General features: G+C 39.6%; 1 protein-coding gene across 1 annotated transcript; it reads right to left on the bottom strand.

Moving 5' to 3' along the window:
* Window positions 1–14,723: 14,723 nt before the first annotated feature.
* LOC310931680 (amphoterin-induced protein 3-like) lies at window positions 14,724–16,112 on the bottom strand (the record flags this gene model as incomplete). Its single annotated transcript, XM_083894910.1, has 1 exon — window positions 14,724–16,112. One exon carries the CDS (start codon window positions 16,110–16,112, stop codon window positions 14,724–14,726), a length of 1,389 nt encoding a protein of 462 aa, XP_083751036.1.
* Between the last annotated feature and the right edge of the window lie 1,314 nt (window positions 16,113–17,426).

The following is a 17,426-nucleotide window of genomic DNA, read 5'->3' on the forward strand; positions in this document are numbered from 1 at the left end:
CCCATAGCACCTAAGAGGATACCAGTTTGTCCATGATAATGATGGCATGGTGATACAGTGAATGAGATACTCTGTTAATTGTAAGACAGTTTAATTTACGATATTTCATGATGTATGTATAATAGAACAGGAAAAAGTTGTAGTTTGTTTACAGCATTTGCATTTATTCTCAACAAAATATCAGTTTAGAAAACTGACAATTGAGATCTGAGAACAATACCTTGCATAGTGCCTAGTCTGGACATTTCTGGTCTTAAAATGTTTGGGGGAAAATAGTGCTAGAACTTTACGCTTTTCAGTCAGTGAAAATTAAACATTAATGTAAGAAATAAGTAAAGCTGCACCATATCAAGTAAATGCAGAGCTGAATGTCTATCTGCAATATTTCTGCTCTTTCCTCGCTGCATCGAGTTGTTTTTTGTTGCCAAGGAACTCTGGTACATGTTTGTGCAGGGAAAGGTGAAATTGACACAAACTTGGAGTCTTTTGACCGTTCAGAGTTAAAATAATGTATTTTGCTTTTCAGTAGCAGTAGCACTTATTTGTGTAGCCATCATATGGAGGCCTTCTTTTTCTATATGCTTCTTATGCTGCGTATGCTTCTTAGGGTATTTAAAAGCTAGACTGTCCTCCCTAAATCTATTGACCAGACTATTGATTTGGTTATTCAGTATCTAAAAATTGAATAATGTCATCAATACTGACCAGTACATTTGATATTGCAAGTACATTTTGATGAGAAATGAGAAATGTTAATAACAATGCAGTATTTTTAATTTATTGTTGTGTGGTGTATGGAACACAGGGCTCTGCCTCTGGCTATGGAGTCTGGACCAAGACAGACAGTCTCCAGTCCTGACTTGTGTGGTGTGTGCTGGTAAGGTGGTAAGTCAAACTTTAAAATCTCCCTTTGATTTTAGGTACATAAAAACCAACCAATTTTACATTTTATTAAGGTGAAACTATAAAACCACCCACTTGGCTCAGGGACACAGCTCAAGGCTATATCAATCCTGGTGGGGTGTTTCATCAGATGAGGATCCTGGGGTTCACTGCTGATGATGTGTCCTGACAATTTGGTCAACTTTATTTTAATTCATAAAATACACAATCAAATTAGCAACTAGACTGATAACCTATTTAGATTTTTAACATGATTCAAAACTACACATTACAAATGAACAAAATGACAACAAAAATCTGACTCTCAATGGTAAATGATCTGTATTTATAAAGTGCTTTTTCTAGTCAAAGCTGCTCTACACTACAGTTTTGCCATTCACCGATTCACTTGTAGCCACATGAATATCACATAAATATTAAACTATACTATATTAAACTATATATAAAATGTAACCATAAGAATATACTGTATATACAGTGCATTTATTGCACATTGAGGTTTAGTATATTCTAGTATTCTAGTATAAGTCCTTATAGCCAACTGACAGATTTACGTGGATCAAAAATCGAGATTATGCTCTTATTCAAATATAAAAAAACAGGCCAGGTCAAATATTTTGATTTCTCCTCTTATGTGTGCCGAATGTTTTATTGGTGGGTGTTAACATTCATTGGTGGTCCCTGTCACTCTCTAATGGTTGGCAAACTGCATCTGAGTGTGGAGAACCTTCAAGGGACATTAACTATCTTGTCCTATGTACTAAAAAAGTGCCCTTCTTCATCCCACTGAGGGATAAAAAAGTCAAGTATGTAGGAAAACTACTGTAACATAACTAAATAATGTCACAGGTGCCATAATATTAAAGAAATTCTTCGTAAAGTTGTACTTGTATAATTTTTTAAATGCACGTGAGTAGTTTTAGATATATAATCCAATTTTCCCCCCACAAATCCCACAAAAGAAGTATAAGGTAATATAAAATACACCGCCATTTTACATAAATACTTAAGATGAGTACAGAGCACATTCCTTGAGCTTAAATAATAGATCTTTATAATTCTCCACATTGTCATTTTAATGCCATCTATTAAAATCATTTGAAAATCATTTGAATGTGGGCATGTAGGGGAAGTATTAGTCGTGAAGTCATACACGACACATAATATGAACGCAATTTGGTCGGCAGTATTTTGACGTTTTGCAGGCATCACCTGCAGCCAGGCTGCTATTGGACAACACCAGCTGTCAGTCACACTGGTGTTCTCTCGTATGTGAGCATAATTTACCAAAGTGACATCATGTTCAATTGAAGAAGAGCTGAAACTAGTGATTAAGCCTACTGACTCCTCAGGGAAATGTTTACTGATGTTAAATCTTGGGTGAAGTCAGTGGAGCCAGTGGAGTTGCCTCATGGTGGCTATTTAATATAGTCTAATTTCCAGTATGGCTTCAGACGGGACTCAGAAGACTAAATCCATTTTTAATACATGGTCTATGGGGCAAAAATATATTCGCTTTTGTGCAGAAATTCAAAGATTCAAATTGGATCAGTGAGCTGTGCAATGAATTCTCTGTGTTTATTTATTTATCTATTTTGTTAGGTGTTTAGAGGTGCCTCAGCAGGATACGGGGCTTTAGGCCAGAATGAAACACAGCTCTGCAACTGAGTATCACTTCTCTTGTTACCTGCCCCACCAGCATGTGTTATGGAACTCCCCCAGTTTCCACTGTTATTTGTCTTTGTTTTTTAGGCAACATTACCTCTGGATGAGGCTTGAACAGAGAATTAATGTTCCTTAAATAAATCTCCAGCAGCATACCTTAAAACAATGGCAGTGGCATTTGCATGAAAAATAGCATAGAGTTTTGCCCGTATAGTAATGTGCTTACAATGATAGAGCAAAAATAAAGCTGGTTTAGTAGTGTTCAACACTAGTATGTTTTGTAGCTGAAACTAGTCATAGACCATTTACATATACATATGTAAATGGTCTATATTTTATAAACTAGTCCCTCAAAGCTGTTTTACACTACAGTTTGTTATGCATCTATGTGCCGTTCATTTTCTATCAGCCATCAGGAGCAACATGGGGTTAAGTCTCTTGCCCAAGAACACATCGGCATGTAGACAAGCAGAGCTGGGAATCAACCCCACAACCTTCCAGTTGAAAGCAGCTCACTCTAAAGGCTCATTTATACTCAAACGTAAGAGACGGATGGAGCCTTCTGTCCGTACTTTGCGTTCATTTCGTTCCGGAACGGAGCAATGCCGCAGGAAATTGTGGGGCCAATAGTCCAATCAGTCAGTAAATTGACGAAGAAGCACGCTACAGTTGCAGTGCCCAATTTAAAACAAGTTGCCAGAGCTTGCTGGTTTATCCCTGCAGCCAGGCACTCAGCTTCACTCACTGGCAGGCTGTGGTTTAAGCAAGTTATCAAAATTCACGGTGGACAAACAAACAGAAATATTAAAAACTGTCGCTCATCATCGATCTCTCACTCCCTGTGGTCTTACATTCCACCTCCACGAAATCCGCTTTTGAATCAAGCATAATGAAATAACCTCTTCAATGGTCGCCATGTTTGTTGATGCCTGCAATTTGGTGCTCAGCAATAGAGGAAGTATTGCATAAATGTCCATACTAGCTCAAAAGACACATGGAGGTACTGTATGTGTGATAGTAGTGATGGAGATAACATGGACAGGCGTAAAAGGGACGGAAATTGAGTATACATGTATGAACACTGAGATGTATTTGCATATTGTCATTGCAGTTAATCAAATCAATCTATCCTTCATGATGGTGCTTAGTAAAATAAAACAAAAATCAGGGGATCACATCTGGCTGGATCATATGACCAAAAAAAGTTCATGTTTGGGGATCAGATGATTTGCAGTTTTATTGTGCACCGCAGTAAGTTGATCATGGTAGATTTACATGATCAGGGTAATTGTGAATAGAGGGAACCATTCAAATATTACATGGGTGAATGCTGTCACTAGCTCCCTAAAACACTAGACTGGGTGAACCTAGAACAGTCTGCCAGCTTATTTGCTTTAGTGCACACCTCTGGCAAGGATGTCATTTTGGCTTCAGAATCCCCTAAAAAATGGAACCAAACCAAGGTGGGTTTTCCCCCCTGGTGCATAAGAGGTTGGCTTATCGCGAAGATAGACAGAGAGTATGTTTCGCAGAATTTGTATGCATCTAAAATGGCAGCCACCAAAGAGCAGCTGTCCTTTGATTTGGCTGTTGCTTCTATTTTGAGTGACTTGCTCATTAGATGTCATCGCTCATAGAAAACTGCACGTCATCCAGATCATTGGTCTAATTGGAAGTAGGACTTCTGGACTCTATCTCAATCAGCGTGAGGCTACTACTACTGTCCTAATTATTACTGTTCAAGTGCCACAAGGGGGAGCCTGCAACTTATAAGTTATACCACTTTAAGAATTAGTGCACACCAGGGAACTTCGGTGGCCTTTTTATACCAGAACGGATGTCATTCTTCCTTGTTTGCATAGTAAGCCTCTTCTTCCAAATGTATATATACTTGCTCTAGCTGGTTTGTTTGTTTGGGCAGTTGTAGAAACATGGTAGGACAAGATGGCAGCCTCCATAAAGCCCCTATCTAAAGAACAAATAAATGACACACTCTAAGGCGTATTTAAATATTTATGTAGTCAAAGACTGATGTTTTGCTTCAGAGTCAAAATGAGTATGGGTTGTAACCTGTTTATGGGCACAGGATAAGACAAAACAAATTGTCTGTGTTGTACTTAAATGTTTTTTTTCATCCCATGAACATATACATTCAAACATTTCTTGCCACATTTTTGATACAGAAGACTGTATTCTTGTTTTATTGGCCAGCCCTCGGATCACATACATTAGTAGGTTTCGTCCCTCTGCAAATTTACAACATTTTTTATGGAACAGTTGTTGAGATATTTCAATCTGAACCAAACTGGTACTAAAAGAAAGGCTGACATTGCCATCCCTCAAGCCATGTCACAGGTACAGCTGAAAAATAGTACAATAAAGCACATTATTGAGTATCTCTGACACTATGAGCCACTGTAGATAGGGACCCCATACTGTCTCTGACAGTAAAGGTCTTTTAATGGAAATAAAACAACCATATTTCATCAGAGTTTATTGTTTTGTTTTTAGAGGACAGGTGTGACAGATAATAACAAGGGCAGTACCATTACAACATAATACAATAAAGCAGTGGAAGAAATGACATGAGCTGAACAGGGCGGGAGAATAAAAAGCCAGGAGGATATGTGCTCATGAGAAACAGAGAAATACAACATGTCATTGTGTTTATCAAATCTCCTCTCTAATATTCCACTACAATTCTATTTACTCAAGCACAAAATGGCCCCAAAGAGATGTAGAGAGTACCGCGAGGCTGCACCGAGATCTAATGAGCATCACCGCATGTGCTCATCTGTTTGTTTGCAATAAAACGTGATCTACACATTTGATTAATGAGGCGTTCGTGTGCATCGTTCCCCGCAGTGATCTGACGGAGACCCGAATCGCGTTGGACATCCAGCTGCTTTGGAAAATACAGAGCATAGACCTGCATGTGTTCACATTCGGGGGAGAGCTATGATAAACAGCCTGCTGTCTCTCGTGCACCAGTGTAGCATTTATTTAAATCTTTTTTGGGAAGCAACCAGCGTAGCTTCCAAAAAAAAGAAAGAAGAGGGTACTACAGTGTAGTATTTGCTGTGTTGGCCTGTTCTGAAATGGATACTGCTGCGTGTGTTTCTCAAGCACATGTCCAATTAGAATGAAATAAGGGTTTGAGTCAATGGTATGACATTGGACCTCCATTGAGCGTGCGTGTATGTGAGGTGTCACAGCATGTGAAAGATGTGTATGCATCTGACACAGCTGGATGCCTTCACCCTACCCCCCCTTCCTGATGACTGTTTTGACAGCTCAGTAATAGCTCTTGTTGACAGTCAAGGCAGCCATCCACCGGTGAAAGCAATTCAACTTGCTATTTAGAGTGAAACTCCCCTTTCACTGTAATAAGATTCTTGGATCAGATGATTTTCGAATCCCTGGGAGCTGAGCCCAACTTGGTAACAAACACTGAATGTGAAAAGGCTAGTGCATGCTTTAATTGAAGCCTGATGGAGTGGTTTGCATCAGAGATGGGGCGGCGTCTTTTCAAGCATCACATAGTTATCCTTTTAGAATCCTTTTAAGTGTTTATGGTTATTTGGAGGAAACAGGATGATTGATGGCTGAGTCAAGTTCCACATTTCCTTGTATGTATACTGGACCAATCTCATTTTTAATCTAAATTGACTCCACATCCAGTGTACTCCTAGTGCTTGTCCCAATCCTAGATGAATGGCAGGGTTGTGTCAGAAAGGGCAGAAGGTGTAAATAACTGCCAAATCAAATGAATGAATTAGCAAGTTTCTGGTTACCAAAACATCTTTTTATGGCCTTTCTACCATCCAGTAACTTCAAAATATTTAATTATAAAAGTTGACAGAGCATGGATTCAGCCAGTCTAGGGTTTTGTCATGTATTTACCGCTGTTGTCTTCTTCTTCTTCCGTGTACCTCGCCTGAGTAGGTACTAAGGGTGCTTTCACACCTACAGCATTTGGTGCGCACTAAACGTGTTTGGTCCCTTGGTCCAGTTTGTTTGCGTAGGTGTGAATGTATATGTGCACCAAATCAACCGGTCGGACCGCTTTATCTACCCTACTTTGGTATGGTTCCTCTTGTGTGAAAGCAACCACACCAAATGGGACGAAACGGTTTAGTTTAATTCATTATGGGTATGAGATGAGATACGGGATTACCCAGAATTTCCATCGTGCCGTGGAACAACCATATTCAGCGAGCCAGCTGAATCATCTCCGGTGACCACAGCGCTTACGTTCCGCGGCGGTTAGTCTGGTTCCGGTGCCAATGGTCTTCGCGGTCTATTTTGGTTAGTTTCGAACTATGCATATATGAAAGTTTGCTACATTGTAACATTTTTCTGACTGGTGCAGAACAAAGCAATCGAACTATAGGTTTGAAAGCGCACTTGTACCTGGTATCACGTACTACAGTACGCTAGTGGAAACACGCCATTTGAATCAAAATGTCAGGTAAATGTACTGTCTCTAAAAAATTCTAATAAAGCAACAGGTTAAAAGTAGATAACACTATCTTGCCGTGGATATAGAGACACCAGAATAATTGGCTCTGTTGATGATAGAGGCTTTAATGGATTTAACCTTATCAGTGAAATTGCACATGAACAGTATGCCAGAGTCAGTGTTATTTTCAGCTGGGTTACAATATGAGGCTGATCAATGGTCTTTAATAGAATCATGGATTGTGTTGATGATGAGCCGCAATTACTTCTGAGAAACGGCATTCAAGCATCTTTACCATGGTATTATAGTAAAGCTACGGGTGTGAAACAATATTGATACACCAATATGTTGTTGTCCTGACTTCTGAGCATGAATTATTGACATGCTGGAGCCAAATGTCAAGATTTTAGTTTCAACAGCAAACAAATCCTGCACACTGTCTTAATGGCATTGATACCTTTGTTTGCAATGTTTTTCACTATAACACTTCTATGACGTGTGAGTATTGATTTAAAAAATATGGCACTCAAACAGATGTCCCTGCAAATCTTACTCACCTTGGGCACGTCTTTATGACTCATAGATCTGACACTTATCACAGGAAGAAGAGTGATGTGAACAAAAGTTGAAGGCAGGATATTGCAACAGTGTACACTAGTGTATATGATATACTGTATAATCATGATGATTATATATGTGTATGTTGACGTCAAAGAGTAGATCACATATTCAGAATTTTAATGAAAAAGGAAAATCGAGTTCAGTTCCAGTGGTACCTATGATTGATTTACTAATTAGCTCTGTTGTGAAATCCTGTTTTTTTTTCCCATTTTTAGGCAATTACCAAGGATTAAATCTGTTTTGTCGAGGCATGGCTTCTTAAAGGTGACCCATGCTTTCATTACAACTTGTTTGGACCACTGCAATGCTATTTTTAGGGCTAGTCAGGCATCCCCTCCAAAAATGCTATATGCCCAGCTTTTAACTGGAACTCACGACCGTGAGCACATTTGGCCATGTCTGCCCTCTCTCTATTGGCCACCTGTGCATACAGAATAATTATAATGTCATTTTATTCATGTGTAAAGGCCCAGAGTGAAAGAATTAGAGAGACTGCAGTTTGAAACAGACGGTGCAGCATGTCAGGGAACTACAGTCGTCAAGGAAAACATTGAGTTGTTTCTCAGCTAATGACGTTCCCATACATAGATCAGGGTTCCCACGGGACAAAATTGCCCTAAATTGACGTGGGTCATTGAAAGTGCTTGAATTGTGTGCATGAAAGAAGTTAAGATGATGTTTAGTTAAATGTCTCCCTTGTTTGTTAATGCCCTGCATTTGCCTGATGTATTTAGACAAGGCCTGCGCAGAACAGACGTCAAGTCGTAGTTACTAGTGGTGTTGTGAACTGGCTTGCCCGAGATCCCAAGGACAAGTACTTGGGCTAAATGCAGAGTGTGCTGCAAATCAATAAAAGTGGACGTCATGGGAGAAGCGGCTCTTACGAGTTGCCTTCACATCTTAAGCTGTCAGCACATTCAGTCCCTGGAAACTCCTTGAATTTGATTTCAACCAACGTGTGGGATCTCGTATATACTTTAACATTAGGGTTGAAACAATTAGTTGATTAATCGATTACTAAATTAATTGTCAACTATTTTGTATTAATTTTATATTAATCAATTCATTGGTTTGAGTATTATTTTTTTCATTATTATTAGGGTTTTTGATTTTTCACTTTCTTAAATGTGAATATTTTCTGGTTTCTTGGCTCCATATAACAAATAATCAATTAAAACTAAATCATTTTGGTTTGTGGACAAAACAAGACATTCGAGAACATGATCATTTTTCAAGATTTTCTGTCATTGCCAACCAAATACTCGATAAATTGAGACAATAATCGACAGATTAATTGATTATGAAAATAATCTTTGGTTTCAGCCCTATTTAATATATTATTTGTTCAGTTTGCAAATGTTTAGTTCATTGTCACTGCTTCAAAATACAAAACACAGGCTCCTGCTTATAATACATAAGCTTATTCTATGGCTACAAAAACCAAACAATTTTTGTTTTAAACTAATATACACTTTTTAACAAGCATACATGTGTGTGTAGTACATTCAATATCTGCCTACAAACCCTCCTAAATGTTACACACTGGGACCTTTAAACCCCTCAGTGTTGTCACTCCACACTGCCTCTCCAACCTTCTTCAGTCTGTGGCGTCTCAGGTCAGCTGATCAGATGCTCCTGGTTGTCTTAGAAACAAGGTTGAAGCTGGGAGTTTGTCAGGCCTTTGCAGTCGTGTCTCCCAATCTATTGATCGAGTTCCTTCTCGAACAAGTCGACCTCTTCACTTTCCTGTGTTTAAAGCTCTTCTTAAAATGCACCTCGTTTCCTTGGCTTTTAATGCAGTATGAGCTGCTGCTTTTATGTTGCTTATTTTATTGTCGTCTTATTGTTTTTTTTTTTTTAATACTTTTTACTTGTTTTATTGTCTTTTATGTGTTTTATGTCTTCATTTGTTTTATTATCTGTTATGGATTTTATTGTTACTGTATGGCATACTGTTTTGAAAAGTGCTTTATAAATAAAACCGGATCGTTTTGGATTTCCTGAACTATATCGATTATCGCATTTCCTGTCAGTCCCACGAATAGTGGCTCCTTCGCGGCATATCAGCTCATGTGAAGGCTGCATTCTTTTCCAATTGCAATTTGTTTCTTCCTCGATGGTCAGATGGCCGGATCATTAGTGTAGAGATTTCTGCACTGATTATCAGACAGTGTACAGTAATTTGACACTTAAAGATGCAAGTACATGGTGAGCATGATGTTTCATATGAGCAGGGATATGTTTATCAGTTTGATGGAGCACAGGTCATCATTTATGCCTCTTGTCTTTTTTTAAAATGCACAGCCGAGGCCTCCCATTATGTCAGAAGGTTAGAATAAAATGCTCGAGCAGGAAACTAACTGCACTCATCTTAAGTGACGCGCTGCCTTTACTGAGATTGAATCCTAGCTCAGGAGTGTCCTTATCTAACCAATGTCTCCTGCGGATATTTCCTTTCATGAAATGCTCACATCATTGTGTTCACTCATATCAGAAACAATAAATCCCAACCCAGCTGTGTCAGGGAATGGAACCAGATTAAACGGTTTTAAAAAATATATACAAAAACTGACAAAGCAACTGCTTTTTATCCTCACGGTAATCTCCTAAAACTAGTCACATCATGTAATGTCTCTGAAAGACATCAGGTCATGACAGACCCTGATATGAGCGCTTACATCACATGGGTGTTACATAACTTGCATTCAGGAACTGAAATACTATTAAAAAAAACATTCAAAAACTTGAATAATAAGATGACGTAATAGCATGATTTAACAGTACAGAGCTCTCTTTGTCGGATTTTGTTAATCCTCCAGAGTCCACAGCGATGACAATCTCGTCTGTGCCACTCTCATGCACAGTTGCCCTTTTCATAGAACATTTCCCCCTTTTTTTACGTCTGTGACTTTACATTCAGGTTGCACAGCTATGATTATTCTGCTTGAGGTTGGAATGAGCCAAGTTTTAATTAAGGATTAAGAAATCATTAAAGGCCACTCCTCAAATGTCAGACGTTGCTTAAAACTGTGGTTACTGGCAACTTCTCTGTGACATTATATGAAGGATTACATCTAATCTCACTCGATCTCAGTGCAATCCTCAGTCTCTGCAACTGTGTGCATTAAGATTAAACTACAGTCTCAAAACATTATGGATTCTTGGACTTTGTGGAATCGATTTGTTTCTTGTGAGCTCACTGTTTGTCTCATCAAGATTTAAAAATCCCTTTATCCGCATCCGCCCATATGCTCTCTGGTCTTTCATGTTGTCAAATGAATGTTCTCATCCCACACAGTTGTGTCGTTTCTTGACAGCACATGCAAGTCCTTCTTTGGCACATTTTTATCTGTTTTTTAGCATGTGAAGCATGGTTACACAATGTAAGATATCACTGTTGATCCTAAATTTAAAGCTTTCAGGCTCCACAAACCCTGTTTGATTCTGTTAAGACCAAATAACACACATGGTGCATATTTCAGTAATTGTGCACTCTATATTCGACTGTTTGTCCCCATGTCACTGGATTTTAATGAAGCTCAAGTTGTCCCCAGATCATGTTCATGCAAATTGATGGGGTGAGTATTAATCTGGCTTCTTTGGTTCACCATGACAGTAAACTGAAGTCGTATTCACACCAGCCCTTCTAATTCAAATCCTACTTCATTTGCTCAAACATAGGTCTCGGTTCCCTTCAAGTGAACCTAATGCAGGAAGTGGACTACATCACATAAAACCATAGGATATGATGCAGCTCCATGTTTAGGACTGGTGTGGAGGAAACACCTGCATTACCAACAATGAGTGAGTTTTCTTGTTCACTGTTGTCTTGTCTTCTCCTTCAGTAATTCTTGATGCAGCAGGTGAGGAGGGGAATACGTTATTCAAAAGGTTTGGTTCATTTCACTAAAGTGTGAAATTGTGGAAGCAAACTCGGACCGGCTGATGTTGCAACCCCCAATAGAACTGAGTCCCCAGTCGTACCGAGTCTAGCTGAGACTATTAGGTGTGAAGACGACTTGAGTGTCTTTGGTTTGTGACAAAAAGGAGAAATTTAAGGATGTCGTCATTTGGAAGTTTTGGGAAAAAAATTGGTCGAAATTTTTCACCATTTTAAGACATTTTTACAGACAAAACTGTGTTTGTGGATTTGATTGACAGAGAAACCAGATTAATCAATAGTGAAAATGAGTTGGACCAGTATTCAAAAATGGCAGTTTTCAGAAAAGCTTAAAATGGCAGATCATGATAAATAAATAAGTTGAGTTGTTGTGTATGTAACGCATGCACATCAATGGAATATTTCATGACAACTACAATATGATTTGTCATGAAAACAATAGTAATAATGATCAATTACAACACAACAACAGTGGAGTGTTCCTCCTCCCAAGACTTGAACCTGGATAAATCAGTACAGAATCAGGCCCTCCAGGGGGTTCGTGTCAGAGCTAGTTGAAGTATTTGTCACTTCAGTTCAAATTCTGTGCTTGTAGTTGTTCCCCAGTGTTCAAAGTGCTGTATTTGATCAAAGAGATGCTGTCTTTGAAGAGCAATCCGACTGCTGTTTGTTTTCACTTTGTTGACACTCCTGATTTCTGTACCTCGCTATTTGCCGAATAAGCCGCTCCGCGATAAAGCCTCATTGTTTTTCACTGCCAGATTAATGCAACAGGTTTTGTATGAGAAATGTGTGTTTATGATGGATCACTGCAGGATGCAACTCTGTTTCCTGCGAGATAAGAATGTTAAATGTTCACTGAAAACCACAGCTTTTGTACATAAACACCCACTGCTTTTCTTGCTGCGTCTCAATTTCTCTTTTCAGACGATAACTGGATAGATTTGCTCAGAAAAATTTAATTTCCCTCAAAACCAATACGACATCAGAAGAGCAGGCGAGTGACTTAGAGGGACTGAATACCTTTATTGGGAAATAAGGGAGCAAAAGTTTCCAGGTGTTGAAAAAGCAGTTTCTTCATGTCGAAGCTGAGATAGTTTGTATATTCAAAGTTACCTTCAGCTGATACAGTGCAGCTAATTAAGGAGCAACCTTAAGACATCAAAGGTAAATAGACTTCTTCTGCTCCATTGCAGTCATAAACTTGAAGTTTTGTGGGGATTGTTTAATCCTTTTTAATGACTTTTTGTGAAAAATGAGCCAGATTCATTCTCTCGTCCCATGAGGAATACACCTCCCCTCCATCATTACCTGAGCACACAGAGAAGTTATTAGCTGATTTTAGAGCTGATAATGGCCCTCCCCTGATTTACACAGTGTCAGTACACTGGGGGTAATAAAAAGTTGAAACTCTCATTTCAGCCACAAAGCCAGATGACAGAGAAAGAGCAGAGTTGGAACAGGAGATATTGCTTTTTTTTTTCTTTTTTTCTTTTTTTCTTTTGCCCCTCAGCTTTAACCTAAAGGAGGAACAGGGAAGCCAGCGTCTTGGGACAATAAGCGGTTTGCCTCGATACATTCAGAGGAGGAGGTGTAGAAAAGTTGGCCATTTGACAATTTTATTACTTGCATCAGTAACTGAATATGCAAAATATGCTGTCTTGAAAAATCAAATAACATTTGAATCCTTTCCCTTGAATGGAGATCCTTTACACGTTATGATTGTAGGAATGTGTGTAATCAAAATTCACTCCCTGCGGTTGGACGATTCTGCAATATATACAGGATTTATTGGCTTTTGCTGGAATGCAGCACTCGAGTGAAGACGCTGATTTTGTTTGTCCTCACCTAGCCTTCAACGTTTGTAGTGATCCTGACTTTTTACAACTTGTGACAGCCCTCTCGATAGTGTGTCATTTGTTATTCGCAGCAATGGAAAGAGGGACTGATGTCACTGAGCTCCTTTTTGCTGTTGTTTTTAACATTAATGTCATCACACTTCATTCAGTGCATTAGGGGAACAGCACAGGACAGACCAAGCACTGACAAAATATAGTAGACCCATTAAATTTAGTGTGAAATAGACATTAATACTAAAAATAACACAAAACTCAACTTTTAGATCCCACATACTTTGAGTTGAGTTGGCATCAAAATCAAGGGTGCGCAATGAAGGAAAAGCACATTCAACATTTATTTTTGTTATTTTTTAAAAAGCTGCTATATTGTTTCATATCAATGTATTTTGGCAGAACTGTGAGTGTTCAGTTATTGAGGCAAAGCAATGAAACGGTTTAACTTAACTACCCTTGTGTATCAGTGCAAACTGCTCCTCAAAATTAGATAGACCTCAGTTCCTCCTATACTCTATAGCTACATTCATACTACTGTTTTCATTTAATAACAAACGATTTAAAAAAACAAAAAAAACATGCATCTGGACAACAATTTCAGCTCCATGTCAGATGCAAAAGTCGCAAAGTGACCACCAGTGTAAACAGGAAGCAGATTTTCGTTTGAATAGTTTCTAAGATTGATTCTAATGAGAATTAACATAGGTTAAATAAAACAGGGAAGAGATTTCTTTTATGAGACCAACAACAAGGTGAAACCAAATCAAAGTACGAGAGGAACAAATGCTGTCGCTCCAGTTTACCCTATCAGTACCAGTATCAAGTACTTTACCTTACTCAGTGTGTACAGGTACATTTCTGTCACTAGGGGTGCAGAAATGTTTCTTTAGAGGTTCAAACAAGCAGGTACAATTTTTAAAGGTACAGTGCTTGTAACCTGATAAGGTACAACTTGAGCGACAAAGCATTTGTACCTTTTTAGGTACAGTCTCGTACTTTGATTTCTTGTCTTCGCAGAGCTTTTCACTCTCAGATGATAGTTGAGTTGGTTGCTGATAAGAACCAATCAGGAATCAGGAAGTGAATGCAGTTGACTCTGCATAGTTTCCAAAGGTCTCAGTTTCTGCCCATCCAGTTTAAAAATGGTCTCCCTGGAGTTTTTGACAAAAATACAGCAAGCAGTATTTTCTAAATGAGAAGAGAAGGGTATGGAAGTAGCCTAAGAGGGTGCTACAACAGCTTAATGCTGTCTTCTAATAACATCTCCATGCTATTCCTGAGTATCATCTCATAGTCTTCTCTCTACACCTTCAAGCATTCAGCTTTCTGGTGTCCATTCTGTTCCTTCTTCACTTATCATGGGCTCCATGAATGCAACATGCTTATTAGTTTGGATTTTGCGATGGTCTCCTATGGACGGGGAGACGGCTGATTTTAGTGTGCTCTGGTCATAGGTTGCAACGGGAACAGCTAGAGGTTTGGGCTGCTTACAGCAGCTGCAGCGACATGGAGTCAGGTAGAGGTATATGAGGATGAAGATCATGCTCACCACACAGCCCAGCAGTGTTGTGTAGCCAGTGTTGAATGGCTCTCCCACAGGTCGCAGCACCGTCACGTTCACCTCACGGGTTGCATTCAGCGAGTGTTTAATATTCACAGCTGTGCAAACGTACCGACCTGAGTCATTGACCTTGGCTGCTTGGATCTCCAAGGTACCATTAGGAAACAGGCTAATTAGTGTGTCATTTATGCTTGTCATGGTGATATACCCCTTACTCGGGGAGAGCCATGTAAATGAGAGGTCTGCACTGTCTTTACTCAGGGATGTTTGGCAGTCAAGACGTACTCTGTCTCCATCTGTGACCAAAACACTGGAGAGGAGAACAGTCACAGGCTCAGAGACTGCTTTTTCCACAGTACAGTTGTTGAAGAAGCGGTTGTGTTGCAAGAACCGTATTGACGCACGTTGATCCCCGTAAATGGAGCAGGTGTGCTCATCTGCAAAGTTCGTCATGGAGTCATAACCCCGCAGATCCCAGTGCCAGAACACACTGTACATAGAGCAGTCACAGATCAGAGTGTTGTTGTGGAGATACAGTCCCCGCTGCACCAGCCGAGGCAAAGCTTTTACATCCTCCCAGGCCAGATTACTCATTCGGTTGGATGAGAGGTCCAGCATGGTCAGGAAAGGATGACTGTGGTCTTGGATAGAAAAGAATGGGAAGTGGGTGATCTGGTTTAAGCTGAAGTAGGCCTTTTTTAAGCTGCTCAGGCCACTCAATGTGTTCACCTCTACTTGAGTGATCTTATTATTGAAGAGAAGGAGCTCCTCCAGCCTCCACAGCCCCTGGAAATAGTGCTGCTCCACCACATGCAGCCTGTTTGAGGACAGGTCAAGGTGCCTGAGACCAGAGGCGTTTTGAAACACCCCATGGCCCAGGACACTGAGCTGATTGTGAGCCATTCTGAGGTTCTCCAGGCTGGGCATGATGCTGAAACTGCCTGGACCAAGCCAGGATAGATGGTTGTGGCTGAGATCCAGGGTGATGGAGAAAGAGGGCAGCGACTGAGGTAGTTTGGCCAGACCGCTGGAGCTACAGCTCACTGTATCAGATATACAAAGGCACATGGATGGACAGGTCTCCCCAGAGACGTGGAGGAGACAGAGCAGCAACAGAAGAGGGCTGGGATACAGTCCAGAGGTCATGTTTCTGGAGGTTGATTCCTTCAAGGTTTTACCTCCAAGTGACTCTCCCTGGATAGATAACAATCAAATGGGAAACAGCGTGATATATTAAAAAGCCGGCCTATTTTTTTTGATCCACCTGCTGCTTTGAACTGTTTGGCAAAGATACAGTATAATACAAGGTTAATGTCATTCTGGAAGCTTCACTATCGAAGGCAGGAGATGAAAAATACTTCAGTGGAGTATCCACAAATCCCCTATTCCTCAGAAAAATCTTATAAGTCATGTTTAGAATCACAAATACTTATCTCAGAGGTATTGAGATTGTTTTCTCTTTTTTTGCATTTCCTTCTGGGTATCAGAATCAGAACCTCTAAGTGTCTTTTTTAAATCTGCCACAAAACTCCCCTCTGAATCTCTATTTCACACAAAACAGAACAAACACATATAGTCGCATAATAAGTTGTACAATGGCATGTTTGTATTTTAATGATTCACATTATTACCTAACAATTGGCCACTTTTGCAAAACTCATTAGATCATTGTCCACTGTAGAGGAAACTTTTAAGACCTTAAGACCTTTGCCTTAAACATATTTTACCTGTCAGTTGGTACAGGAAAAGGTGACTTCAAATTAATAGAGATATATTCTCCACAGCCTGATTTGTAAAGCCTGTGTAAATTTGACAGCAGGAAGTTGAAAAGTTCATGCCAGTTCCAGTGAAGTGAGCAATTTGGCAGACTAATCCCCAAAAACTAAAAATGTGAAAGAAATGCCAAACCTTAAATCCAAAGTAAACAGCTTAGCAATAATGTGAAATTCCAAATGTCTTGCACCCTTTACTCTTTCAAAGTTGCATCCCAATATTACTGAATACTCACAGCATTGCTGCCTAATCCTTTTTCTGCTTCCAGGAACAATGCACTGTCCTTGTCTTCCTCCACAGCCAAGTTTAAGGTCCCGCTATTGGCTTTCTCCGTGTCCCAAATGAGAGTGGTGCTCAACAAACATCGTGCAATGCTTTGCAGTGTATAACAAACAGCACAGAGCTCACTTAATCTCCAACAATCCCCTCCTCCTCCTCTGTGTCATTTTCGAGACCAGCCCTGTGTCTCCCGCTCTCATCATTAAGTAATGATGCTGGTGGCTTCCTTTCCCTCTCTATCTCCTTGTATCATCCGCTCACTAACAGTATCAGTTTTCCCACAATAATCTATTTACATTGTATACATTAAACTTTAAGTAGATTGCATGCTAATGGATTAGTAGTACATAGATTTCCTCATGAATATTACATGTGCTTTACAGTAACCTTTCGCCAGTAGTCCAAGAG

Source organism: Microchirus variegatus, assembly GCF_963457635.1.
Source record: "Microchirus variegatus genome assembly, chromosome: 9".
NCBI classification, from domain to species: Eukaryota; Metazoa; Chordata; class Actinopteri; order Pleuronectiformes; family Soleidae; genus Microchirus; species Microchirus variegatus.